This window comes from Rhipicephalus sanguineus, chromosome 3, assembly GCF_013339695.2.
Source record: "Rhipicephalus sanguineus isolate Rsan-2018 chromosome 3, BIME_Rsan_1.4, whole genome shotgun sequence".
Lineage (NCBI taxonomy): Eukaryota > Metazoa > Arthropoda > Arachnida > Ixodida > Ixodidae > Rhipicephalus > Rhipicephalus sanguineus.
In genome coordinates, this window is record NC_051178.1 from 186,488,617 (window position 1) to 186,516,437 (window position 27,821).

Genomic DNA, 27,821 nt, shown 5'->3' on the forward strand with positions numbered 1-27,821 from the left:
TCGCACAGCCGATCACCATTGCGCGCCACATTCGGTCCGGCTGAGAAACAAGTTCCTCCCTGCATGTATAGTATTTTCGTCTCGCCTCCCTGCAAGAGAGGCATTAGTCACGGCTGCTTCGAGCCGCAAAGCGATCGTGCAGACACATATACACGGGCGCGCGCACGCAGCCAACTTCGTGATACGAGAATTGCCAAAACGCGAATTGCGGAAGGAAAAAAAAAGGAAGAAAAATCTGGCAGCGAGGACAAACAGTCGAGGAGCGTGGGAGAAGAGAACAAGAAAAGAAAGGGGAAACCCTGACCTTCTCCAGAATGAAGTTGGCTGCACGCTGAGCGCCAACGGAACTGCAGCGCCATCTGACGGCTGTACATGTACACTAGCGCGAGAGAAAGACAAAGGGTACAAAGAACCACAGGCGTAGAATCAATTTTTACTCCTGGTTTACTGCTTTTTACTCCTGTTTTACTCCTGTTTTACTGCACCCCCCCCCCCTACCTCGAGATTTATCTTTCAAATGCCTTATTTAAATTTCTTGACCGTGAAGTATAGCGCACTCTCCGTAAAACCAACACGCAATGTTGCCACAACGTTGAAGCAACGTTCTGAATGTTGCGGCAACGTTGTGTCAACATTTGGTGCTATGCGAAATCTGAAGTCCTTTCAAAGAGCAGAGACGAAGCACAAAAGTGAAAGCTGCTTTTCGTTTAAAAAGGCACTGTAGAGCACGAGCTCTATGAAACGCTACGGGTTGACGTGGCGCGAAATGTTTTATTATGCCGGGCTTTAAAATGCAAAGTAAATAAAGAATGCCTTATCATCTATACCGTTATTTATGTCGACGATTTTCTGGAAGCCATTGACAATAATGTATGAATCCGAGTGCTCGACTATGATCGTCTCATTAAAAAAGGTCATACACGTTTTTATTTTTTAATATTACTTCAAAGCACACTTTTAATTTATATATTAGAAATAAAAGCTATATTTCTAAAAACAAGGTGGCCGCCATGGCTAGATGTGTCCCCGCTTGTGATTTTTCTCTATTTACGCCCCTTCATAGGATAGGCGTGCGCAGGGTTCCCCATTAGGGGGGAGGGAGGGGCGAAGTCTCACCGCAGCGCCCCCCCCCCACCTTCACCTCCTACTCGTTGATAGCGTTCAAAAGAAAACAAGCTTCCAAGCTTTGCAGTAGATGCAAAAATGAAAATGAAGCGATGACGTGCTTCCCACAACTGCCTGTCTTTGGTCCCCGGCTTTTCGGGGGTGAAAAATGGGCAGTAAACAGCTCTCGGACTGCAACATCAGCGGTGCTCGGCCGCCATTATCGTCAAAAACCTGAATGGTTATAACCTTGCACTTTAAACAATGACGGGACAGGTCCGACTGTACAAAGGTATATGGGCACTCTTAGTGCCTCGTCATATGATTAGGCGGGGGCAGTCCCTACCATCCTTGCACCCCCTCATGCGCAAGCGTACGCTTCAAAGAACGAACGGATAAAAAGTCTATCCCTACCATCCTTGCACGCCCTCATGCGCAAGCGTATGCTTCAAAGAAAGAAGGGGTAAGAAGTTTATTCCTAACATCCTTGCACCTCCTCATGCGCAAGCGTATGCTTCAAAGAAAGAAGGGGTAAGAAGTCTATTCCTAACGTCCTTGCACCCCCTCATGCGCAAGCGTATGCTTCAAAGAACGAACGAGTAAAAAGACTATCCCTACGATCCTTGCACGCCCTCATGCGCAAGCGTATGCTTCAAAGAAAGAAGGGGTCAGAAGTCTTATTCCTAACATCCTTGCACCCCCTCGTGCGCAAGCGTATGCTTCAAAGAACGAACGAGTAAAAAGACTATCCCTACCATCCTTGCACCCCCTCATGCGCAAGCGTATGCTTCAAAGAAAGAAGGGGTACGAAGTTTATTCCTAACATCCTTGCACCCCCTCATGCGCAAGCGTATGCTTCAAAGAAAGAAGGGGCAAGAAGTCTATTCCTAACATCCTTGCACCCACTCATGCGCAATATGCTTCAAAGAACGAACGAGTAAAATGTCTATCCCTACCATCCTTGCACGCCCTCATGCGCAAGCGTATGCTTCAAAGAAAGAAGGGGTAAGAAGTTTATTCCTAACATCCTTGCACTCCCTCATGCGCAAGCGTATGCTTCAAAGAAAGAAGGGGTAAGAAGTCTATTCCTAACATCCTTGCACCCCCTCATGCGCAAGCGTATGCTTCAAAGAACGAACGAGTAAAAAGTATCCATACCATCCTTGCACACCCTCATGCGCAAGCGTATGCTTGAAAGAACGAAGGTGTAAAAAGTCTATCTCTACCATCTTACACCCCCTCATGCGCAAGCGTATGCTTCAAGGAACGAACGAGTAAAAAGTCTGTCCCTACCATCCTTGCACCCACTCATGCGCAAGCGTATGCTTCAAATAACGAACGAGTAAAAAGTATATCCCTACCATCCTTGCACGCCCTCATGCGCAAGCGTATGCATCAAAGAACGAATGAGTAAAAAGTCTATAACAACACATTCCACAAGACACTTCACTACACAACACCGGCCTAACGGCGCACGTTTAATACAAATATACACAACAAATATTACGCCTTAAGGGCGAGTCTATGTCGCAAATAAAAAAAAGGTTTATAAATGTCTGTATACACTACACTATGCGAGGATTTATATTCGCGTTGCACCTTCGGAAAGACGAATAGTCCTACGGGGAGACAGCCGAAGTGGTGTCGGGTTTCCAATTTCCGTCGCACGCGGGATGCCGGCATGGCTTGGAAGTTGCAGATCTAGTCTGCGACGACGCCCATGGGAGGGGGGGGGGTACACGTGTAACTGGCGTTCGCGCCTTTTCGGAGACTGGCGTGTTTGTCGCCTGAAGCGGGCGTTGCAACGCCCCGGAAAACGTTCGATAACGGGCCTTTGACCAGAACTGAAAGAAGAAAAAGAAAGGGTGGGGAGAGAAGTCAAAATGCCTGCACGTGTCGGCGCTACGGTGGGCAAGATAAAATGTTTATGAATGGGCGACTCGGAAAATGATAAGCGTTTGCGGACGGGTTTTTCTTACAGTCAGGTTGAACTGTCCTGGCTGCGAAGCAAGAAACTGGCGTACGGAGCCAATTATACGTAGTTACGAGTATTAATGCACCGTTACCCAATAAAAATTAGTCCAGGCTATGAGACGAATGTATTATACGACCCGGCGTCTGTTTTTACCAAGGCGAAAGGACAGAGTAGGAAGACTGAAATCGAGACAATGCAGTAAAATTGAACAGCTTTGTTTTCATATCAGTGTCACCAATCTTTCGCATAGTTCCTAGGCACAACAGTGCCCAAAGACCATGCGAGACTAAGAATTTTTGATAGATTAAGAATTTTTAATAGATATTTACGAACTATTTCAGGAGAACATGGCGAGTGGAAATCGACAAGAATCATCTATAAAAGCGAAACAGGAATTTTGACCCCCGAGCGATGAGAAAGAGGTTAGCAACACAAAAATGCGTTTAGATTAGCAAAGTATCGTCGCAAAGTATGCTGTTATTCACTTAGCAGGAAGGGACTTGATACCGGTCAACGAAAGCCAACGTTCTCTCTTTTGCTATGGCTTTTCCGCTGGAACATTAATGCAGACATGCCAGTGCGGTGCCACAGAGTTCGAAGTCCTTTCTCTTGCTTGGAGCCTTATTATTATTGTTGTTCTTTTGACAATTGCAAAGTTCTTGAAACTTGCTAGATTATGTATCCGGGCCCTTAGTAGCGTAATATAGTCCTGCTTGACCAACACGTTTGACCCGAGAACTTCCTTTCAAAAAGGAAGACATCGCCGCGTTTTGGTATTATACTTAACATTGGCGTCACCGCCTATACTTCGCCTGTCTTTCGTTTCTGCACTGTAAACCACTTTGCACCCTTAAAGCGGTTTCAAGCAACCAAAACACCCTTTTGCCTCACCAGAATTTGCAAAAATGGGGGTGCAAGGGTGTTCTGCTTGCCCAAACAGCCTTTTCATTTGCGTAAGGGTTAATGCTTTACTAAAACAACCTTTAGTATGTAAGGGTGTTGTGGGTTATCAAAACACCCGTGGCCCATATATACGACAGGAGTGCCAGCTGATAATCGGAACTGGCAGGTTTAGAATAACATATATCTGTCTTTTATAGCGCTATCTACAAACCCACCATAAATTTAGCCATGCTTTGTGAATATTGTTTAATTATGCGCAACAGGAAGATCCCCACCGGCACTGAACCGCGGCTCAAGATACCACATGGTCGGTGTATGGTTGTGCAGCCCGAGCGCTCAGCCCATTTGGTGCTTATGTGATATATATCTATGTGTACGGTTGGGTGTGTATGTGCGGTATTGAGTCCTTTGATGCTAATCCAATTGGGTTTTCTTTGACTGGTAGATTTTATTTTTCTGTTTTTCGGAAATGAGGGTGCTCAGAGGATTGGTAACCCCCCCTTGTTATGGGTGTTTTGATTCAAGAAAACACCTTTTCTTGGGGTGTAAGAGTGTTAGTTATATACGCGGTAACATCCGCGTAAGGGTGTAAAGCGGTTTACAGTGTGCGTCCTTCCTGTAAGACTACCTCCCCCCTCTCAAAGAAAATGTGGCCGACTTGCTACTGCAGAAGCGTAATTCTAATAGCACAACTTAACTTAATAGAAAACTCCACGCAGAGGACGCATGCTCGAGCACCACTCACCACTATCATCTTGCTTGCATAAAATATACGCAACCGGAACGCCTCCTCCCGTCCCTTATTTTTTTAAAAAAAAGGAAAAGTAAGAATGTCAACCAGATGAGGGTCTGGTTTGCTACCCTAGAGTTCGTTTAACTCACTACGGCCGCGTACGACTGTCCGTTTTCGTAAAACGCCGGGAAAAGTCAGCGATAAAGATGCACACAGCTGGTGATAGCGTATACATCAGAGGTCTCAAACACGTGGCTCGCGGGCCGCATGCGGTCCGCGAACCTTTCGCCAGCGGCCCGCGGCTTCCCAAGGAATAAACTTATGTGACTTTGCTACATGGTATTAGCATTATTTTCTCGCCTATTGAGATTAAAAACGCTTTCTTCGGGGGATCGAGCTACAGAGACAAAACTGGTCTCAAGCACTTTTTTTCCTGAGGCACCCCATGCGGTCGCTATGTGTTGAAACATCAGTGTAGAACGAAAGCTCTATTGCAGAATTTTGGTCATTCTGCAAATCGGTATCGATATCTTTCTCTCAAAACCTACATCAAATCCCCTGCAGCTATGACCCATATATGAGATATGGGACAGGCATTTTAAAACGCTATGGGTGTCATTTTCTTCAAATCCCCAATTATTATTATTATTATTATTATTATTATTATTAGTAGTAGTAGTAGTAGTAGTAGTAGTAGTAGTAGTAGTAGTAGTAGTAGTAGTAGTAGTAGTAGTAGTAGTAGTAGTAGTAGTAAATTTATGCGCGTCCCAGTCCAGTGCGCTTTTTGACAGCAACACGACGCAAATTTGTATGTGTATTTCTGAATCAATAATTATTATGCCTAAGGGCAGACTTTCGAAAATAAAAAATAAGCTGAGAAGATGAGCTTCTCACGTGACTGGCGCTGCGTACACAATTTTCAAGACAGAATCAGCCTCGTCCTAACATCTACCCCGGAACCCATATACACTGCTTAGAGCAGCAAAGCTGCCCGTTGTACCTTCTACAGATTGTGCAGCGGTTAGCTATTCTATATCGCACTAGACAGACCTTCCGTCGCCAACGCCAGTCAGTGTCGTAATCAACGAGCCCGACGTCGCCTAGCGGCATACGCAAAGCGTACACGAAGCACATCACGCTTCGGATGTCTACCGTCGGCACGCAGTGTTTGTCAAAGCGTGCAGGCTCGCTGCTCCTACTTTACGACACACCCGTATACGCTGTCTGTCGCCACGGGCTCAGTTACAACGCGGAGGCCCCCTTTTGCTGAATCGTACCGAGAGAAAGAAAGGTTAAATCGCTTGGCGTAACGCGGGCCGGCGTATCACATGGAACCTTCTGTAGCCCCCACAACGTTCACGCGTCTGCCCTTCTACGCACCTGTGTGCCCACTGGCGTTGTATACACACCCACTAGCAATTCCATGCGCCGACAGCACGCACGATGAATTTTTAACGCCTACTACCGAAGAAGCTTCGCGCGCATTTCTACCGCCGCCTCGTCGGGAAGCGGACTGCGCACGCGCGCACGCATTCTACGCACGCGCTGTCTTCAACGAACGCTGCCTGCAAGGAAGATGACCGGTTGCAAAACGTGCATCCTTCTAACCCCCGCGATTTCAGTCTAGGCGCTCTGTCTCAGTCGAGTTAAACGCAGCCCTGTGCACGGATGCCTTGACCAATTAGTGGGGCAAAAACATTTAAAGGGTATCCGTTCGTGTTTTCTCGTCCCGCGCAAGCATCCGCGTTTGCAGGTCTCGCGACCCAACCTCGGCCCTGCTGCACGGAACTACTGAAACAAAATACTATAGCGTATATCTGCTGCAGCATTCAGGGCTTGTCGCAGGCGGTGAACTTATACGGTGAACCCGACTACAGCGCTGCTATATACGCGATCGGGAGCGGAGTAGTAATTGACCGACCGACATGCGCTCTTTACAGAAGCGGGCGCTTTGTCCTGGCCCTGCTACGGGGGACCGTCGCGTGTTCATCGCGGGAGCCACTTGGGACCGCGCTGGTGCTCGATGTTCGTGCTTCCGCCCTTTGCTCCCAATTCTGTCACGCGCCTCTGCAGCCAACACTTCCTCCTTTATTTGCGTCCTCGATGCACGGCACGTAGACGCTAGGTCGGTTGTCGACTGCGGAACGAGATGCAAAACATCACGTGACAGGTGACGAAGTAATTCGCATGTGGTACATCGGCCTCTGAATTTTCGAGCCTTCATTCGAGTGGCGCTGGTTGCGCTAACTACACTTGCGGTATAGTCCCGAATTGGTAATGCATTTCTTTATACAATGATGTCGATTTACAAGTACTCCCTCGAGCATTATGAAAGCGAATAGCCAAATTACCCTGAAGGTACTTCGTTGGCTGCGTGCCCCGCATGAAAGTTTGTTTGCATACGAACATGCCAGCTCACGTCGCGAGTAATGTATCATTGCTTGAGAGCGAATATGATGTTCCACCTCATAGTGTTCTGGACTGTACATTTAGAGGGCGGATAAAGGGGGGAGTGGGGAAAATTAAAGGGGAGCAGCGCACAAAACTAACAAAGACGAATTAAATATATGCACGAAGAAGACGCAGCCAATCGCTGAGGCCAGAATTACAAAGAAAAAAATACACATAACACCGCGTTTTTCAGCTCGACTGTTACGTTAAATTTACGATGGATATACGTGAAAGTACGCCCACTCACCCTTGTCTTCTCAGGGTTTTCAAAACTCTTCACCGTCTGAAATTTCCTCTTGTTTTCCTGATCTTTGTATACTATAAGCGCATACGTTATTATGCCCTGCTGAGCACGAAGTTTAGGGTTTCATTTCCCACGTCGACGGCCGCATTCCGATGCAGCTGGAATGCGAAAACACTTGCACGTATGTACGTGCGTCTGCTCTCGCCGCACGTTGTAAATAACCCCAATCCACGACTAATTAATGAATCTCAAGTCCGCCTCTAGGCGCTGTCATGCTGATATAGGAAATATTAGCACTATCTTTACCGCACCGTAACGGTTCCATGCATGTTGTCCGTTACCACTATTACAACTAAACGAAACTGCGTATCGCGCTTGCAAGCGAATATGTATGTGCGTGACATCGACAGAATTGGCGAGGCTCACACACCCGTGATGTATACATATAAAAACCGCGTTCACACTTCAATTCCACCGCGTACATATTACGGACAGGCATGCACTTCCCGTCTGCTAAATTTTAGTGCATGCAATCCTTCGTGTTTGATTGGCACGAGTCAGGTAATGCTCGAGCAAACATCCCAGCGCTTGCCACGCGCCGTTGCCGCGGATGCAGCACGTATGCCCGACACGCGCTCGCTATAGAGCAGCTATTGTACACTGCCTTGCTTCTTGATGCTACATGCAAGATGGCGGCGCCCCGGTGAATGACGTGTGCAGTGCGCGTGACTTACCGTCGCGCGCGTTACACGCACGCACGCGCACACACGCACACACACACACACACACACACACACACACACACACACACACACACACACACACACACACTGTCTCTCTCTTTGTACTTTTAATGCGCGTGCGTGTGTATTTATAATGTACGTCATTCTGAAGCGTGGTATATATGTTAAAATGCAGAACAAATTACGGAAATCAAATGTTAAAATGTCAACTGCCTACACTTCTGAACCGCATAATGAAGGAACATAACATTAACATATCTAGTGTATCACCAAAATAACTGCGATTAGTGTTCGTGTAATGATGTGATGTGACGACTACCTCTTTTCTATGCCTTCATTGTAATTTCCTTCTTTTCTTCTTCTTTTTTTTTTTTTGAGACCACGTTCTGAAACGCGTATGTACATATTTCTCCTGTATGTTGTACTTATTTAGCCGCACGCTTCTCTGCTATCCTGTGTAGCCGCTCAAACTGTTCTGACAGCATTTACCTGTCCTCCTCGTAACATACTCTTGTTGCGAAATAAAATTTCGATTTCAATTTTAGCTTGTTATACACACGAAACTAGACGCGAAAAATAAATAACTCTAAATGAGGCGTATTACGCGGGAATAGAGGAAGGTATGCACCTCTTAGAACTTTGCCTAATTTACGGAATACCTCGCAAACGCACGAATCGTTGACTTCAGGCTTTGTCAAAACCGGGAAGTCTGGTGGCGGGGTCCAGGGCAGTGCGACGCAGATAGGGTTAACGCAGATGAACTACTGTGTGCTCGCGCGTTACCATGACACGCTACATTGCCCTTCGTAAGCAGTGTAAACCGTAGCTTATGCCTCCTGGCGTCGCCTATACACAAAAGGGACACCACAACATACGTCTCGCGAGGCGTCCACTAAGTACGTACGAGTCGTTGCCGTATAAGCTCCTCGCGTAAGCCGATTGTTCGGTCCACGCGGCTCTCCAGGATATGCAGTCGCTTATACAGCACGAGCAAACCGTAACAGACCTGCTCGTAAAGTGGCCCAGACGACACCGTGACCTTAATCGGGGGCAACAGACACTGCGGAAAGGTCACGGTGGGTATACCACTGTCCGCTCCAACTTCTTACGTCACAAAGCAAGTTGTATACTTCGGCAAGTCGCACATTCGGTATGCGTGCGGCGTTCCGCGCATGGCCCGGGTCAACGACGCATTGATACACGTTCCCTCGATCCGTTGTTATTTGGCCGTGAATTCGGAGATGCACGATGAGGGACAGACAACCAGACAGGGGGCGACCTGACATTGTCTGCGAGTGGCTGCGGAGTGGATACGTGCGTGGTGGCGGCGGTGGCGGCACGAAATGATACTGTCATACGCATATCTACCGAAAAAAAAAAAAGAAACGCTTGAAGGAACGGGTTCAAGATTGGCGCACGTGTATTGGTACGTGAGCCGAGGACAAAGTAGATCAAGTTCGTGCAGTTCGCAGACACCCGTGTAAAGACTCACGCGTGTACGAGGCTATCATCGGCTGTGCACGAATAAGATGGCCCGCGGTGTACACGTCTGGCGATTTGGTTAGGAGTAACAGATGTCAGAGCGAAGGTTGCACGATGTAAGCTGTGCTAAAACTTCCTTTACTATTACCGTTTCATCTGTGCCCATAGGCGTGCGCAGGGTCCTCCATTTGGGAGAAGAGGGAGGCATATATTAACCGCAGCACCCCCCCCACCTTCCTTGGACGAGTCCGAAAGAAAACAATTCTTTCCAATGCATGCAAAAAAAAAAAGTTAAGGCAGCTTCGACCTAGTAGCGCCAAGCCGGAAGGAACAACGGAGCGGAGCGGACTTCCTTGTTTTTCTTTATTTTTCTCTTTCTTTCTTTCTGTTTTTCTATCTCTTGTTTCTCTGTGTTCCTTTCTATCTATTTCTGTTTCACTCTTTCTATCTTTTTTCTATTTCTTCCCTTTCTCTCTCTCTCTCTATTTCTCGCTTCCTCTTTCTTTCTTTCTTTCTTTCTTTCTTTCTTTCTTTCTTTCTTTCTTTCTTTCTTTCTTTCTTTCTTTCTTCTCATGCGGAAGAAGCCAATAGCATCGTTCCTAAACCGTTTCGCTTTTTCTCCCTCTCGGTTCTGCGTTGTGCTCATAATAATGGTAAGTTTATAAATCGTGCAACCTGCCTGCAAGCACATCTTGTGAGGCTACATCGTTTCACAAAGCGTATCGACATTATCGGCGCATCGTTTGTTTGTACAAGGCCCGTTACCCCACTTCGCCTCACGCGCATTCGGGCACCTTCTTCCGGAGGCGCTTCACGGTCTCAAAAACACCGCGATAAGTTTTCCACTATTACCCAATAGCGTCTCTGTGACATCTACGGGCCTGTAATCGTAAGTCGTGCGGTCCGTTTCCTTTCTATTGTGCCTCTGACAGTCAGAATAGAAAAAAGGTAAATATATAAAAAGATAACTAAACGTGGGTTACCATTATCTTTATTTGATATCAAAGCGATCCTTACAAGCGTAGTCCCGTGTGATATTCCGTGCGACAATAGCGCTCTGGGGCCTCTGCAAGTGCAGCCGTGTTTTCAATCGTGCTTTGAGAACGACCCGACCGCTCCCGGGTACCGAATCGCGTCCCCGCAAGGCGGTACCCTGGACGACGTTCAGCATCGCAGCTCATCTTTTATAGGCACCGTACAGTCGAGTTTTCCAGTGCGACTGCAGCGCCAGAGCGCAAAGCCTAGCGGATAAAAAAAGCAATAATGAGACGGGGTCCGTCAAAATTGAACGCGATGCGCGCGTCTCCCTCCCTGCGTGAGAGCGCGGATTGTGGCCGGGCTACACGGGGGACGCGTGAGCGCGTCTACTTTCTGCGTGCACCTAACGGCCAATGTCAGCGGACTTGGGACGGGCCAGTGCGAGGAGCGCAGCTCCCTCTGGCCAGTGTACGGTGCCTATATCCTGACATAAATAAAAGGGCAAGCCAGCAACAAGGCGTCCGCGTTCGTCCACTATCGCGGGCAGGACGGAAATCAACGGGACGCAGCACCTCGGCCGAAGCGCGTCTGTAGGAAGGAAGCGACGCGGTGCGGCGGAGAAGGAAGGAACGAAAGCTCCAGAGCGTTGCACAATGGGGCTCGGCCCGACGGAACAGAAACACACGCAGCAAAGGTGAGACGCCGACGCATCGGAGACAATGGACAATCGGGTGTGCGTGCGTGTGATGGGAGAAGGCCTCTTTTCAAAGCGCGCCGATTCACGCCGCAGTTCCGTCGATGAAAGAAGAGTTATACCCCCGAAGAAAACAAAAGGAAGTAAGAGGCTTTCGCTGACAGCATGCGGCTCCAGGCAAGAAACGCCCCCCCCCCCCCCCCCCCCCTCTTCAGCCTTCTTTTGTTGGTGGCGGTGCAGGGCCTTCAAAGGCGCACACTTTTTTCTCAAGCTTCATTTTCCTAGCGAAACTTCCCATTGGTGATGTGATTTTGAAACTTTCGCTTTTTTATATATACCGCCGCCCGCAGAGAGGAATCTGAGGTGTGTATGCCTTGAAGTGTCTGCACGGAGCCAGCGTTTCTCTATGCGCTATGGGCGCACCTGTGTTCGTAATTTTTTTCTCTCTTTTTTTTTAAATGTCAGTGACAGGGATTCGAGAATGGTCTATTGCGCACAAAGCGTGATTACGTGAGGGTCGTGACCAGCTCGCGGAGACACCAAACATGTTTTACAAAAACGCACTGTAGAGAATGAGGCAGACAGTCACAAGTAGTCAAAAACAGTACTTCCTGTTACTTCTTCTGTGCAGTCGTCTGTAGCCTACGACGCAGTGCGAACGAACGAACGAACGAACGAACGAACGAACGAACGAACGAACGAACGAACGAACGAACGAACGAACGAACGAACGAACGAACGAACGAACGAACGAACGAACGAAAAAACAAACAAACAAACAAAACAAAAAACAGACGTAAACTTCTAAACCCAAACTTCTGCATTGTCTACGTTACAGGCGTGCTAAGGTGCGGATGTAAAACAAACAATATGTGCTGAAACTTCACTTTTGAATGCTTATACTGCGACTGGCGGAGTTATTTGGCAATTAAAGCTTAATATTTAAAAAAAATTGAAGCGCGAATGACTAAACAATAAAAAAAGCTCAAGTTTTCAGACTTTTCCCGATATTTTACGCGTATTCACTATACATAAGCGACGTTACTGTCGGCAATTCGGCAGTGATGATGACTAAGGAAGGCAAATTGTGCCACAGTTTTAGTTTAATTGGTAACTGTTTCATCGTATTTCTCAGTCAAACAAGGAAAATTTCGAAGCGGTAACCTAGAAACCGTGAAGTGTTGGCATTCAACGTTATTTGTATTCTTTCAGCGTTCACTAGCACTGCCACTGAATGTTTCCGCCCATGCTCTGTCCTCTCTTTTTTTGCAGTGTCATGTTATAGTTTAACCACGCAGGGCGCCGCCACACGTCGCTACACTTCGATGCAGCCGGAGGCTATCAAACGAAGAAAGGTTTGAAATAAAGTTTTGGGTGCTCATTCATCGGTGGTTACTTCTTTGCATTTAATGTATATGAGTTCGTCTCAGAAATAAACACGCATGTCACTGTAGCCGACTTTCCACGTATCTGTACTAACTTGTCGCCGTATTTACAGTCATTTCGCTTGGTGATAGGCTCAGTGGCGACAAAATTGATTAAGTAGGTTAAACGCCACTCCCATAAAAGAGAGCTATCAACTTCATTTCAGGCTTGTGTTCACTTATGAGTATTTTGATTAATGCTTAAAACACGTGTCACCAAGCTTCGCCGATGTAAATACGCATAACTACCTTCAGTAAGCAGCGACATGTAATACAGGGAACGTAAGAATTGGGCTTCCCCACGCAAAGACTGTTATTGCGAAGAAGCTACCTCTACAGGTATTTTCAATGCATACGTGCAGACTCCTTCCAAGCTATGTAAGACACTAAGCATTAATGTGACTAGCGTTCGCTTTCCGAACAATTCGATCATAAATCAAGGACATTGAAGATTATTAAACCTCTAATGCAGTTCCAGCGCCATTCGTAAGTCGCGAAGTGTTCGGGCTGCCACTGAAGTTGACAAAAGCGGGGGGTTCCACCCTTCCCCCCCCCCCCCCGAAATTTTTCTCTTTTGCATGTGTATATATAACGCGCACACATACAAATGCACACACGAACATACACACGCGGTGGTTGAACCCAAACCCTTGAAAAAATTCTGGCTACGCCCCTGCTGGCTGCCATTGCTCAAAACCAACGCAAGGCCTAGCAATTATTGATTTCTTCGCTGCACTTGAGTCTTTTCTAACTCTTCGTTTAGTAACATATAAGCTCAACCGATCCTGCACGATGGCTACACCAGCGGCGATTTCCGACGGATATGCATGCGCATGATGTTGCTGCAGTGCATGGCCGGATTGAAAAGCGCGCTCCACATTGGCCGCAGCTGGCCAGCGGACGCTCCGAGCACGCGACGCAAGTTGCCTTGCAGGGATTTAGCCATGGCACTAGCCGTCCGCCGCCACCAGGGCCCGGAATGCAAGCTCATGCAAGCGTTCTCATCGACGCTGTCTTCACACGACCGCTACAGGGCTTTGACGCATGCTGCAATGCTGGTGGCGACTCGAGTGGGTGAATTGCGAGCGCGCAGCAGAAGCTGTTCTAGCTGAACGCCGCTTATGGCCCGCTCCGAGCGCGTCTCGCGCCCTCCAACGTTCAACTGATCTCGCACATTTATTTAAACGCGTCTCCCAGCAACGCAAGTGAACACGCTTGCTCGCAAAGCAGCGAAGTGGACGCATACGGACGCTACGCGCAACCGGCGCGTCCGAGCGGAGCGAGGGCGGCTTGAGCCTTGTGCGTCGCGTCAATGCGGCGTTGCACAAGCGCTGCCTACCACCAGATCTGGCGTCTTGCTCAGATTAACGTTTACAGTTCGCTCTGCTCATAATGTCCTTCGCTTACAACTTACGCACAACTGCTCAACGGGAACGCTGGTGCACAATGCACGGCCGCGACGAGCGACCAACTCGACTCGTACAATATTTCAACTGTGACACCTATAGGTTAGATTCTCTAAAGCAGACGTGTCGTAGATTGCTTTCACGTGGGCAGGAGTCCCTCTTGCCGGCATGGCGGCCACGTCAGCGTCCATATCCCGATACATCGAAAAGCTGCTCGACCGGACCTGTGGCACCATGGGAACCCGTATGAGCCGGCCCCAGCGCTTTGGACGCGTGTTCTAGCGACACAGCTTCATTGATGGGCTTCGCAAGGTGCGCCAAGTTATCTTTTCTTTAGACTACTTGCACAGCCAACCCTCGTAACAACGAAATTGGTTTTAACGAAGTATTCGACATAACGAAGTAATTGGGATTCCCCTTTGAAATCCCCATCGAGATATGTGCAGTTTTGAAACCTCGTATTTATAGGAATTGAAATTTTCAGTGTCAGTGACGAGTCAAATTTGTATCCGAAAACTTAAAAGAAATTAGAGCTGACCCTCATCCTTGACACAGTTGACTGGTAGTGTCACTTGCACCTCGGCGTTCTTGTGCCCTGGCAAAGCGGATCTCGGAGGCCACTTAGACAGCAGCGTGCGGTTGAGATCTGCTCCGCCAGGTGGCGTAAGAATCCCAGCTGCTCTAGAATTACTAGAAAAATTTCAGAGTATCGCATCTGTTTTCCGCGCGCCGCCGCCGACGCGATTGGCTTACTCGCATCACGCGACCTCTCGCCGCCACATCCCTTCCAAGCGCTTTTGGTGCAGGCGCGTTCAATGCAGAGCGTGGCCGGACATTTAGCAGTACTACGGTCCCCAGAGCTAGCGTCATGCAGACAGGGACGTAAGCATACATTTTTTTTTTGGGGGGGGGGGGGGGGGGCACCTCGTTGATCTGAAGTGGGGGCCTGGCAGGCAGATGTGGTCGAGTGTCATTTCGTGCTAAAGCTTTCGGGAGAGGGGGGGGGGGGCATGGGCTCGGTACGCCACCCCCTGGCTACGCCACTGCATGCAGATGCCAGAAGAGAGTAGCTCACCAGCAATCGAACGTATACTGGTGAGCTAACCTGGGAATTTCGTTTATTTGTGCATGCCGTGTCTACGTGGCTGCATAGCGCCGTCTACGTGGCTGCACAGTTGGCCGGAATGAATTCGCCCCCCCCCCCTCCTCGAATAACACTCCTTCCTGCAGTGAACTACACTATGCGACAGGATACTTCATCTTTTCGGTTCGCTATGGTCAGCGACATTGAAGACTACATATCTTTCTATTTGCTCGGCTGTTTTATATCTCGATCTGTTGAAGAGATTACGCATGCTATCCGAGTTATAAGCGTGTCACGCACGAGAGCGAAATCGAAGATTTATCAAATTAATAACTGTTTACTGGTATACCTTGAACGCAATTGTGGCATGATCATTTGCTATTGCGCAAAACAGAAGCGTGGAACTCTATTGTTAAACATGGTATAAGGCAATATGTTATCAAGCGTATTTTTAAATTTGTTGCAAAAAAAAAAGTGCTGCTAATGCTGCATTGCGCCGAGCGTACCCTAAAAATACTGTTTAGTGGGTGAGAAATGGTCACAGAAAAAGAAAAGGCAGATCCCACGCATTGAGGGGGTCGATTTTATGCGATCCCTAGGTCTATATACATACTTTGTTGTAGTAGCATGCGCTTTAAAAATTCCAGGATGTGCTATTTCTGATCAAAAGAACATAAAGCACCGTGCCGAGGAAGTTTTAGTAAGAGTGCATTATGAAAAAAAAAAAAAGTGCAGCAGTGCAGAAACCGAACCCCAGCTGTTTACGCGCTGGCAACGCAAAAAAAAAAAAGAAAACTTTGTCGGAATACAGCAAAATATTTGCAAATTCATTGCAACGTTGGGAATATTAAGGAGACAAGAAATAGGAAATGAAACAATTAAGTAGTGATGTATATCATTTTTGATGGCCTACTTTCGATGTATCGCAAGATAAGATGCACCTTACCTACCGCACGCCGATTCGCCCGTGCGTCGGCTGCTGGCGTTCCGAATCAAGACATAAATACGTCGCGCACAACTTCCAATTACCGTACACACACAACTTGTATTACAAATATCAGCCAGTTGAACGGCAAGCATGGTGCGCAAGCAAGCTATGCATCAGCGATCAGTCGAGGGACGAAATGTTGAATGTTCTCGATGTTGTTCGATAACGTTCTCGAGTGCAGCGAACTTGAACACCGACTGCAAAGCTAGCGCAAACAGTCAAGCTTCACCAAATGTCGAAGTAAATGGCATCTCGCACGATGTCACTGCGCTAATGCAATTATGTTTACAGCTCCGGACCTAGCGAACACACCCGGGCGTGACACGAAAAGAGACCGATGGAGCCAATATGAAGAGAGTTCGCGAGCACATGGAAACAATCGCCGTACATTTCATTAGTTACGCCGCTAACCACGCAGTCGATCCATACCTGTCGATGAATCGAAATCACTTCTAATATCCTCTTGAAGAAACACACACACATAGTGCCGTTCCGCCGAGCATAACACGACACCGAGGCTAAAAGATCGGTCACATCTCAACACACGCTAGTAACGCGCCGGACGGTCTGGAAGGGAAATGGCCGCCGCCGCCCAATGTTGCCCGCGTGCAGCCTACCTTTGCGGTACTCTGATTTTCCAGTGACTCTAAGCTGCAGCTGCTCTTTAAGCTGCTCACAAGAAAAGCGTCTACTCTTTCATGAACTCATTCAATTAACCCAACAATCACCCTAAAGGTTAATTGGCTTATGTTCCGATATCATATGTATATAACTCTTAATCTAAACGAGAACAATCGATTTCGTACCAGTTTTCTTTTTTACGAGGCTTTTTCTGAATATTCGGAAAACCGGAAGTTAGTGCTCGACCGGAGGTGCTTGGAAAAGACGCAAGAGTCTCTATCACTCGTTGATAGGAAACTCTATGACTCGTTGCTAGTGCCACTATACTCCACTAAAAAGCCTTAAGCTTTCGCTTTGACTATACATGTAACGCATCACTATCCGCGAACACTACTGAACGCTTCGCGCAAGCGTTCAGCAGCGTTCGAGTAAAGTTGATGTATAGTTGTTAGGGGTGTGCGAATATTCGAAAATTTCGAGTAACGAATCGAATAGCGGTCTATTCGGTTCGGTACTCTAATCGAATGGTGCATACTAGAAATACCGAATATTTTGCGAATATTTTCGAATATTGAACAGAGAAGGGTAATAATACTTAGTCATCGAATTAGCAGGATACACGTAGCAACTTTTATAAGGTTCTATAAACGTTGGCACGTAGCCCAAGGTTTCAAGGCGCTATCATTGATAATAGGATGAAGGCGTTTTTGCTTTTGCTTAAAACTCCAGTGTCGCCGAAGCGACGAGTCATCAATCCATTTTCTTCATCGTGACATTCATGATGATGCTTACTCATATGGCTAGTGTTTAATATTTATATATCAGTTCATTTAAAAGTTGTTGACAAAGTGCCGCCTTGAAAACTGCAGCTGCATTCAACCTGGAGTTACAAAGATATTTCTAAAGCTCTAGTTTAAATGCATGCTACAGACTGATAACTTCCTAGCATCCATATCTGCCGTTGAAGTGAAGCCTTCGGATCAGAGTGACAAGCTCTGATGCCAGTAAAGCTGTTTTGTGAAATCAATCAGGACAGCACAGCCCGGCTTCTCTTCCTGCGCTGAATCGTGATGCAGGCTATACTACAATTTTATGTGCAGAGGAAAAAACGTTTCGTTGTAGGCAGACACGTAAATGTCTGGCAGAACGTTCGATATTTAAATGACAGCCCCAATCGAAAAAAAAAATAATAAAGGGAGAAACAGAGCCCAATACGTGGTTTATAAGTTGTGCAATTTCAATATGCTCACCGATTTGTTGCGGGCATTCACGGATTCACATTATACGAGGAGCACGCGATCTCGGTACAGCCGTTCCGTGAGAAACTTCAGCACAATTTCAGCGAGCTCCCTCCCCTAAACCGGATCGACCCGTCATTCTGTACACACACGTCGTATAGGCATAAGCGAGAAATTGAGGCACGCATCATCACACAGCTTGCACGTCCGCCACCGCATCATCCCGTTTTCACCCACCCACTTTCTTTGTATACATATTCTTGCGCGCATTTCGCGTCCATACAAGCGTGTGCGCATCGCGCGTACAGGGCGCGCTCCTCCGCGCACGCGTGAGTCCGCGCGCACTTCCTCGTGGACGCATATATTGCTTCACAGCCGGCATTTCTCTTCTTGTTTCTTCACTGCGTATGTATATGCTTGTATTGCTCCCACTCTCCTTCCTGGCCGCCTAATGTTCCGAAACGGCGCGCACGACGACATCCTTCCCGATGCTCCACGCGTGGACAGGGAGAGAGACAGAGCTGTTGCTGCACCCTCCTCGCCGCGTATGATTGCCCCCCGCTCGCAATGGCGATGCGTCGGCGTGGCCAGCCGTAGATGAGAGATGGCGCGTGTCGTGATTTGCGCATGACTGTGCACGCGCTCACCGCATCGCCCATAGCACGCGACCATCATCGGTTCTACGCCGCCGGCGGGTGACTGCCCTTGGCGCCCTTTACTCTTGCTGTTCGTGTCCCGAAGAAGGAAAACTATAAAACGGAAGACAGGGATACAGAGATTTAAAAAAGAAAAAAAAAATGGAGAGGCCATTTCGCATTCATTTCCGCACGACCTGCGGACGTGAGAGAAATTGCGTCATCGTATACGTAACGACTTCTTTGCACCATGACATTGTCGATAACTCAGAGTAGCGTAAAAATAAAAATAAATAAAAACAAAAGCTATATTGCTTCGCGGTATAAATATACAGAAATGTATATTTATTTATTTCAAGAATACTGCCTCCCTCTGATGAGAGGCATTTAGCAGGAGTGGTTGCAAACATGAGGAACAATACAAAATATGAACAGCGTGTCATTTGCGAAACCTTTAAGCGCAATCATTGTGAAATCATTCCAAAGTATAATATACGTGACAAAACGGTTTCGCAACGTACATTCTGTAAGACAAACATAACGGAATGGAGTGTGTAAAAACGCTTAGTTGTGAGAGCACCCAGACGTAGGTGGCTAGATAGATAGATAGATAGATAGATAGATAGATAGATAGATAGATAGATAGATAGATAGATAGATAGATAGATAGATAGATAGATAGATAGATAGATAGATAGATAGATAGATAGATAGATAGATAGATAGATAGATAGATAGATAGATAGATAGATAGATAGATAGATAGATAGATAGATAGATAGATAGATAGATAGATAGATAGATAGATAGATAGATAGATAGATAGATAGATAGATAGATAGATCTCATCGTCTCCGAGTCACCAACACAATGGCACGTACAAAGTTTTGCTGTCACACAACAGCGAACGAAGGTTGGTGGTGGTGGTGATGTTGCAGCAGGTGGGGTTAGCCTGGCCTGCATGGCCGGCAATTGTTCCGCCTGAGCATCTCCTGAATTGTAGGGGTATGTCACCAAGTGCCGAACAGCCCAGTGTCTCGCAGGAAAACCAACAAAATTCGTTGCACGCTCCTCCTCGTTGCCGCGGGCCCTTCAGGAAAAATGACGTCTTCAAATGTCCGGTGCCTATGACAACCTTTTTGCAAGGTGCGGACCATCGCTGCTCTTTCCACATCAAACTGCGGGCAAAGCCAAATAAAATGTTCAATGTCCCCGATGTCACCGCAGAAGGCACAAAACGGGGAAGCGTATCGCCCAGTATGATCAAGCCGGGGTGTATGCGGAGCCGGTTCTTATGCGGTACAACAGCGTCGCTTGTTCACGAGAAAGTCCGGTGATTGCACATGCTTGGTGTGGAAACTTGTAGATCGCCTTGAAATGATTGCGTATCGCATCGTTGTTGTTCTGGTAAGTTTTAGGAGTTCTTACTTTTGGAACAGGTGTCCGCGCTTCGCATGCAAGGGCATCAGCCTTTTCATTGCCTTCAATGCCAACGTGGGATGGTATCCACTCAAACTTTATATTAAAGCTCTTGCCAATAAGGTGTTTAATGAGCGCCAGAGATTGCCTGGTGAATTTTTCTTGAGGCAGGCCATGATGCAGTCTTTGTAGCGCCGACTTGGAGTCCGTCAGCACTACAACATCTCGTGCAGAAAAGGATCGCAATTTTCGCAAAGCCGCGGTGATTGCAGCGCTTTCTACCGTTGTGGACGAAACCACACGATCCAGGCGGCCCGACCATGACAAGCCAAGGCAGGGTATGCAGAAAGCCGCTGCGCAGCTATCCGTTTGTGTGCACACTGATCCGTCGGTGTACACTTGTAGGTGGCCGTGGTACATGGTACTCAAGTGGTTCACCGTCCAGCACAAGAAACTTTGCTTCCGCGGCTGGAATGGTGCTTTTCGCTGGTAGCTTGGGTACGCTGAAGTTACAGGCAACATCCGCAAAAGACCATGGCGGGTCCATAGGTTGTGCACAGCAACCAACGCTAACTAACTAACTAACTAACTAACTAACTAACTAACTAACTAACTAACTAACTAACTAACTAACTAACTAACTAACTAACTAACTAACTAACTAACTAACTAACTAACTAACTAACTAACTAACTAACTAACTAAGTCCCCGAAAATTTTCAAGTCTGCATGCATATGTATGCAAACGTACAGACAAGGTCTTATCTCCTCTTCCCACAAAGACAAAATCCTCGCGACGGCCCTGCTCCTGTGACACCTCTTTCTTCTGTACATCTACCAACAGAAGAGTGTGTTACATTTCTTGAATCCAAAATACAATGTTACAGTGAATGCAGCATTGGTAGTTTAGCGAGAAGATATCGAAAAAATCAAAAGATGTGTGGCCACATGGGCGTGGCCGTGGTACTTTGAAATTCCCGCGCGGAGCTTTCTATATTGTCATTATGACAATATTTGATTGCTAAAAACTGGTTTGTTGTTTATTTTAAAGAGGCATCGTATTGCATTAGAAGGTCGACAAATACTTGAAGTAATAAACTTGCGGCAATTTTCACTTACCAAAAGCTGAAAAGAACATACAGTGTCTTGTTGCCATCGACATCAAACATTAAGCGCAAAATTTAAAACGTAATTATAGTTTCGCCTTTCGCCGCCAGCAATTTATGCTTTTTAAATCAAGGAAATGTGCTTCGTCAGGCTACCATGAGTTTCTCTTCAGCGCCGTTTTTCACTCTAAGTTGAAAAAGAAAACCTGGTGTGCCGCAAGCATCATAACTTCGTCAAAGTCGAGCTACGCGTAGCGAAGATAATGGCCAGTTCAGATTGACCGCGCAATCCAGTGGACCTAATTTGAACACCACCAGGGGCGTAGCCAGAAATTTTTTTCGGGGGGGGGGGGGGGGGGCGTTCAACCATACTTTATGTATGTTCATGCGTGCGTTTGTATGTGTGCATGCCTATATACGCAAGCAAAACTGAAAAATTTCGGGGGGGGGGTTGAACCCCGCCAACCCCCCCCCCCCCCCCCCCCCCCTTGGCTACGCCCCTGAACACCACAGTATGAAAGTGTGCAGCTGGCGCAGCTTCAGTCACACAGGGCACTTTTGATCCTTATTGCACTTATTGGACTTGGTCGCGATTGAAAGTGCCTCGTGTCGTGCGACTGCTGCAATACAGTAACTCTAGCATTACATACCACTAGCGCCGACAACCGACCACAACACAAAACATCGAGCAGCGCTTTGTGAAAGTGCTGCCATCTGTTTAAAATTTTTAAAAGATGTAATTGTAAAGTTGCCAGATTTATTTTTTGTTTCGCTACATCTGACAATAGTGACACGCAAAACGTGAAACGTACAATATTTTTAATTACATTTTAACAAATCTAACATTTATTATGTAAGCTTATTAAATTTATTTTACTACAGTGGCAAAAAACAATTTAATTATAGCAAATTTGCACACCGCACGATGATGCGGTGGTTGCTGTTGCGTTTAGTTTCTATTTGCGTTGTTTTTCTTGTTTCCGAGGCCTCACGCTTATCCCGCCACATTTTCGCCCCAGCCGGACATGCGCACAAGTACAGTAAATTCGACAGCTTATGTTGCTTCGTGGGGGCAGGAGTTTAAAATACCTACAGCTGGTATATCCGTCCGAATGCAAAAGTAAGTCGAAACTGTTCACCAGCAGCTCGCGATTTTGCGGACCGATCGTCGGGCACACTTTCTCGCGTATTCGGAGCGATCCAAGCCGCTGGCACAACTTCTTTTGAATTGGCGCTTAGCTGTCTCCGAGCTACCTAGCTCAGCCAGATATGCATTTTTTCTTGACCTACTATAAACAAAGCGTTTTCCTGGCTGATTTCTGCCGAGTGATAGTGCCCCAACGTTAGCCCGACAGGCCGCCGTCACGCGCCGTTCATCCCCGACTGTCTGGGAGTAGCGCGACGTCTTTTTTTTTTCGGTCGCTTACCAGGATGATTTCAGCCACCAGCGAGCCTGTCGAGCTACCTGAGGGCTTCCGAAGGAGCGGCCGTTTGCGTGTTGCGCAGCTAGCTGCGTGAGACGAGGGAGGCGACGGGATTTTCGAAGAAACGGCGTCGGGTGAAATCGACGCCAAGTCGCGAGCCCGGGACCGCTCGCGATCGCGTAGACACAGCGCAGCAGGAATCGCTGCCGCCGCCGCTTCTCGCCATGATTGTGCTCGCATCGTCTGACGCGACGTTTGCGTCTGCCCAGCGCATTCCTAAAATCCTCGTGCCTACGCGGCTATTTGTCTCCCAGCTGCGATCGTCGTCGCGCGGCCATTCAAAAAGCCGAGCGAGCGGTCGTCGGTCTGGGGACCCCCCCTCCCTTGAGGCCAATACGCAGGGAGAGTTGGCGCGGCTGTCGACCTTGCGCACGGCTTCATGTCGTTCGCGTTGCTTTTGCCTAGCTGCGTGATTTTCGCTTCTCCGTTGCTCGTCGTTGTTTCTGACTCGAGCCGTTGATCGCCATGGCCCCCGTTTCCTTCGTTCCTCAGGATGTCAGGGGTGCAGAAGGCCCCCGGCAGCGTCGAGCTGAAGCTGCCTGACAAAGGGGAGCAGCCGATGGACCTGGCTCCCAGAACGGCGCATCAGCACGCCGCCGTCGCCGCCTCCGCAGCCAAACCGACGCAACTGCAGGTCACCACCATCGGTCCCGCGCTCCGACCTCACCTGGACACGGCCAAGTCGGCATTCACGGTAAGGAGACGTCGCGGCCTGCTTGTTGTGCTCACTCACACACCGAGCCTCTGTGTTCCCGTTTCCCGACTCGTTGACGCCCGTGACTTCGTCATAACTTTCACTACTCGACTGAAAGAGCATCGCCTCTGCGGAAAGAGAGCTCATTCGACGCTCTTAAACTCGCACGCAAGTGCAGTGTACAAGAGGACTGCACTAGCGGTCGTCGATCTCGCTTTTAACTCTTCCGACGTTCTGAGAATACGTGTATTTAGCCGTTGTAATCCCTTCACCATCTTTTGCTGCATGGAATCCTGTGCATTTAATACGTGTAGCGTGTATCAGCTGTGCATGTCTGCCACTTTGTAGCCCAATCTCATGTGCTAGTCGTTTACTGTCGATATAGCTAGAACGGTCCCACCAATGTGCTCTTTAACTGGGCTTTTTTTAACACCAGCGTGGCACAGATCCTGTTAATGTGATTATGATTCCTGATGAAAGCTTATAGGTTCAGCGATAACATACGTTTCAGCAGGAAGCTTGAAACATAGGCAGCATGTATTAATGCACCTCATGCTTGCATGTATATCCTTATTGTTTGGTGCATTTTCTGTACAAAGTTGTGTTCTGGTGCTTTGTGAGACAGTTTGGCTTTATATGTTAGAAATAAAAATTTAGTCACACGAGTGTAACATATTTCACATCTGGACAGAAGTGCAAAACCAGGTGTCAATGGTTAAAAAGACACATCGGTTGGTTGTTTTAGCCCTATGTTATTAAAAAAAATTATTGATCCACATTTATGATTTGCAATATTAATTTCATAAAAGCTTTGGTTGTTGTCACGGAATCTGAGTAACACAGTGTGTTATACTACTTAAGTTGCGTGCTTATAATTTGAATGCTGTGATTAAATGCACTTAGGAATATGCATGAAGTGCGCGATGTCATCACAGCTATTTAAAGCATTTCTTACCTTGAGTGATACGCACAACTTGTAGGCATGTTAAAAATTGGAATCTGTTCTACTTACTGTCCTCTTTGTTTACATCACTTAACACAGAATGATCCCGATTTAATGTAACTAGAAAGTTGTGCCATCGCGCGCACATTTCATAATCTGTTGCAGCTTGTAAAACAGACTCACGAGAACCTACCAGGCAACTGTTATTGATGAGAAACAGTAACAACAGCACTATGATCACTGTGTGCAGAATGTGGCACTGATATTTTATTAATTTTTCTTGCCTATTGCAAGCTGCAAAACCAACCACTGGCATTTGCTAACAAAGATGGCAAAGGCTTTTTTGAGCTCATAAAAGTTGGTCAAAATCCACAAGGTGGGTAAGATCCATGAAATGGAGAGTGTGCATCATTCAGATGGATTCAAGCATTTGGTTGTGTTAAAGGAGCTCTAGTTTGTATCAGAGCAGTGTACAGTATGTTCATATGTAGGAAATGGTTATATTCAACACAAATCTTATTGATTGGTCATAACCTTTTCTTTATTGTGTGTTTCTATGCAACTGATGTCAATGTGGCTTATGATAATTATGCTAGTTAACTTAATTCTATAAGTTTGTTGGCAAGCTCACACAATAGGGGTGCCTATCGCTTCAGTATGGAAATATTCTCAGTGGTGCTACATGCACTCACTGCATACCGGTTAAGGGGGACTGGAACTGAGCAGTTTTTGGTTATGGCAGTAATGTTTTGCATGGAAATGAGCACAGCATTTCGTTTTTCTAGACACCATGCAACCTTAAATTGAAATGTAGAAAATAAGATAAAGAGAAGTTCAATAAAAACATATAAAATGCGAAGTATTCCAACAAGCAAACAACAAAGTTGCGAAAACAAAAAGGTGCCACTTGAATTGCAGTGCATACTGCTATTGCTGAGTATTTGAGATCAAGAACCATTTGTTAACTCCTGGCTGATTGGATGGGTGATGTCCACATGCGGTGTCACCAATGATCACCGGCGGCTTCTCGGAAGGGCTTCCACTACATCTTTGGACATGACGCCTTGTTGTGCGTAAGCCGTAGGGCATCTTGGGGCTTGCTTGCGTGCAGTTGGCTGTGATAAAAATTTCATTCAGTGGAGCTACTTTGGCCATGAATTGCAACGTGTGAAGAATATGTTCTGCTTTTCTGAAGGCAATAACGACCGTGATATGTCCTAACTGTGGCCTGCAGGAGCATTTAAAATTAAATTTTAGGATTTTGCGTCTCTAGAGCTAAGATATCATTACGAGGCACACTGGAATGATTTAGAGCACTTTCCTCGTTTGCCCCCATGGACATGCGACCACTGTGGCTGTAAATCAAACCTGTGCCCCCATGCTTAGCCACTAAGCCACCCATACCCATGGTGGGTATCAGAATCGAGCTTTGCTTCGCACGTTCTACAGACACGGCTGCCGCTAGTACTCAGCCAATCATCATGTTCGTTAGAGTTCAATGTAAGGCCAAATAGGAATGCTAGTTCTGCATTTCTATTCAATTCAATGGGAAAAAATTCAGGAGCCCTTGCCTTATTTGAGAAATGGGGGCAAGCGAAGCTTGTTGGGAGGGGGGGGGGTGCCTGATTTACTACTTTCGTTTCCTTCTTTCCTTCATTTGCATTGCGCAATGCTCCCTCCTAACATAATCGTTCAGTTCTATTATAGTTAGTGGCTGTCCCCAGAACACCGTTTTCGGCCTGAATCGGCATGGCATCTCTCATGTTCTTAACAGCGTTCATCAGCCTCTAGAACGGCCCAACAAAAGGACCTTCACACGATCATGGGAATGCGGGTTGGGAATTCAATTTCCTCGAAGGCGGAATTTTTCGGGAATGTGCAATTCCTGATGGCGACTTTGCGCGTCCAGCAGATTACTTTTAGTCCGCCAACATGAAATATTTCGATGAAGCGCCCATAGCAAGTGTACTGCTTCCCAATTGTCTTTTTGCATCATCGGTGGAACGGATTCGTATGCTTCAGTTCAGTTCACACTGGGCAAGCATCATGGGCGTGTGGCCTAGTGGTCAAGGCACTCGGCTTTTGGAATGGGGAAACCCAGGTTCAAGCCCCAGCCCCGGAAAGAAAGTTTATTCAGTTTTATTTATTATTTCTTTGATGCGTGCCAACTGTGGGTGAGGAGGGTTTTTTTTTTGGTGCGCCATCACCAGCTTCACAGGTCAGTCAATACAAGCTTCGCTTGACAAATCACCGCCCAAGCACTTCATACAAATGGTTAACCAGCGAAGCCGAAACGTGCGGTCCCGGTGTTTATCTCCGGGTTAATCCTGACGGTTTCCTAGGTCTTTCTCAATCATTGGTTACATCTGTCCAGAAATCTCAATTGCCGTTTGGCACCTGTGGACCAGTGGTGGACCAGTGGTGTGTAGTAGGATTAGGCCAATTTCTGTGGAACATACGTTTTTGCCCGCGGACAGCTTCTTCATTTTTAGTAGACCAGTAGTGAATAATGGGGCTTGCCCAATTTCTGTGGTGTATGCACGCTAGGAGTTTTTGCATGCAGAGGAAACATGAATTTTGGTTTTGCCTAGCCACATACAGCTTTGCTGTAAAAAATCTTTTTTGACATTAGCCTAAGTGGTGTACAGACTGGCATTCCAACAATGATTTCCTCCAAGTAACGGCCACCAATTGCGAAGGCTAGGCTTTTGCATACTGCCAGGACAGAGTTCATTAGTAGGAGCGGAAAAAGCGTTATACCTGCCATGTTTAAAGGCCTCCTAAACCGACCAGTGGACGAAATTTGTGTTGCAGTTGTGCACGAATCTTCAACAAACACGCAGCCGCGAGAATTTTTCAGAACGGTGCTGTAATAGAGGAACTACAAGCATTTGATGATCCAAAAGCGGCCCCTGCTCGCTTCGCTCTTTCCTTCGCTAAGCTCCGTTCATCAGCTCGTCTCTCCTCCTGGCCAAGTGCTCCTCCTCGCATGGCGAGGAGGAAGAGCGGCGAGCTCATGTACCTGTGGGCAGACAAAACAGGTTCTTTTTGCGGATGACATGACCAGACGAGAAAGTTGATGTTACGGCCCACGCTGCGGATTACCGCAAGGCCCAGAGAGGAGAAGGAATTGTTCCTTGGAACTTGTGGTGCAACCGTGGCTCGTAGAGTTGCCGCGTTTTGGCATTGTTCATCATTCGGACCTCTATGTGTGCGTTTACTCGAAATGTAAAAATTTATATCGGAGGTGGTTTAAGGGACCTGCAAGGCACCATCTCTTGATAACAACGCGGTCTACTTAGTTGGTCGAAAAGGTTTGTTGCTCTTGCACTCGCATTTCACTAGCCCTATAAAAGTTTAGTTCTTTGCCGGCTTTGCTCGGTTGCAAAACTCACATTGGCATGTCATTTCACATTGTCTCTACCTGCTAGTGGGTCACCTCTGGGAGACCGTTTACAGAGACGTAGTGCAT

The 27,821-nt window shown here is 47.1% G+C and overlaps 1 protein-coding gene across 5 annotated transcripts in view; it reads left to right on the top strand.

Annotated features, from left to right (window-relative positions):
* The first annotated feature begins 22,196 nt into the window (after positions 1-22,196).
* Positions 22,197-27,821, top strand: part of LOC119387837 (histone deacetylase complex subunit SAP130-A) — a 61,703-nt gene continuing 56,078 nt past the window's right edge. For all 5 annotated transcript variants that reach the window (XM_037655367.2, XM_037655368.2, XM_037655369.2 and 2 more), the window contains exons 1-2: positions 22,197-22,348; positions 23,205-23,406. In XM_037655367.2, coding sequence (XP_037511295.1) covers positions 22,254-22,348; positions 23,205-23,406 — 297 coding nt within the window. In that variant the 5' untranslated portion in view covers positions 22,197-22,253. The remainder of the gene's footprint in view (positions 22,349-23,204; positions 23,407-27,821) is intronic.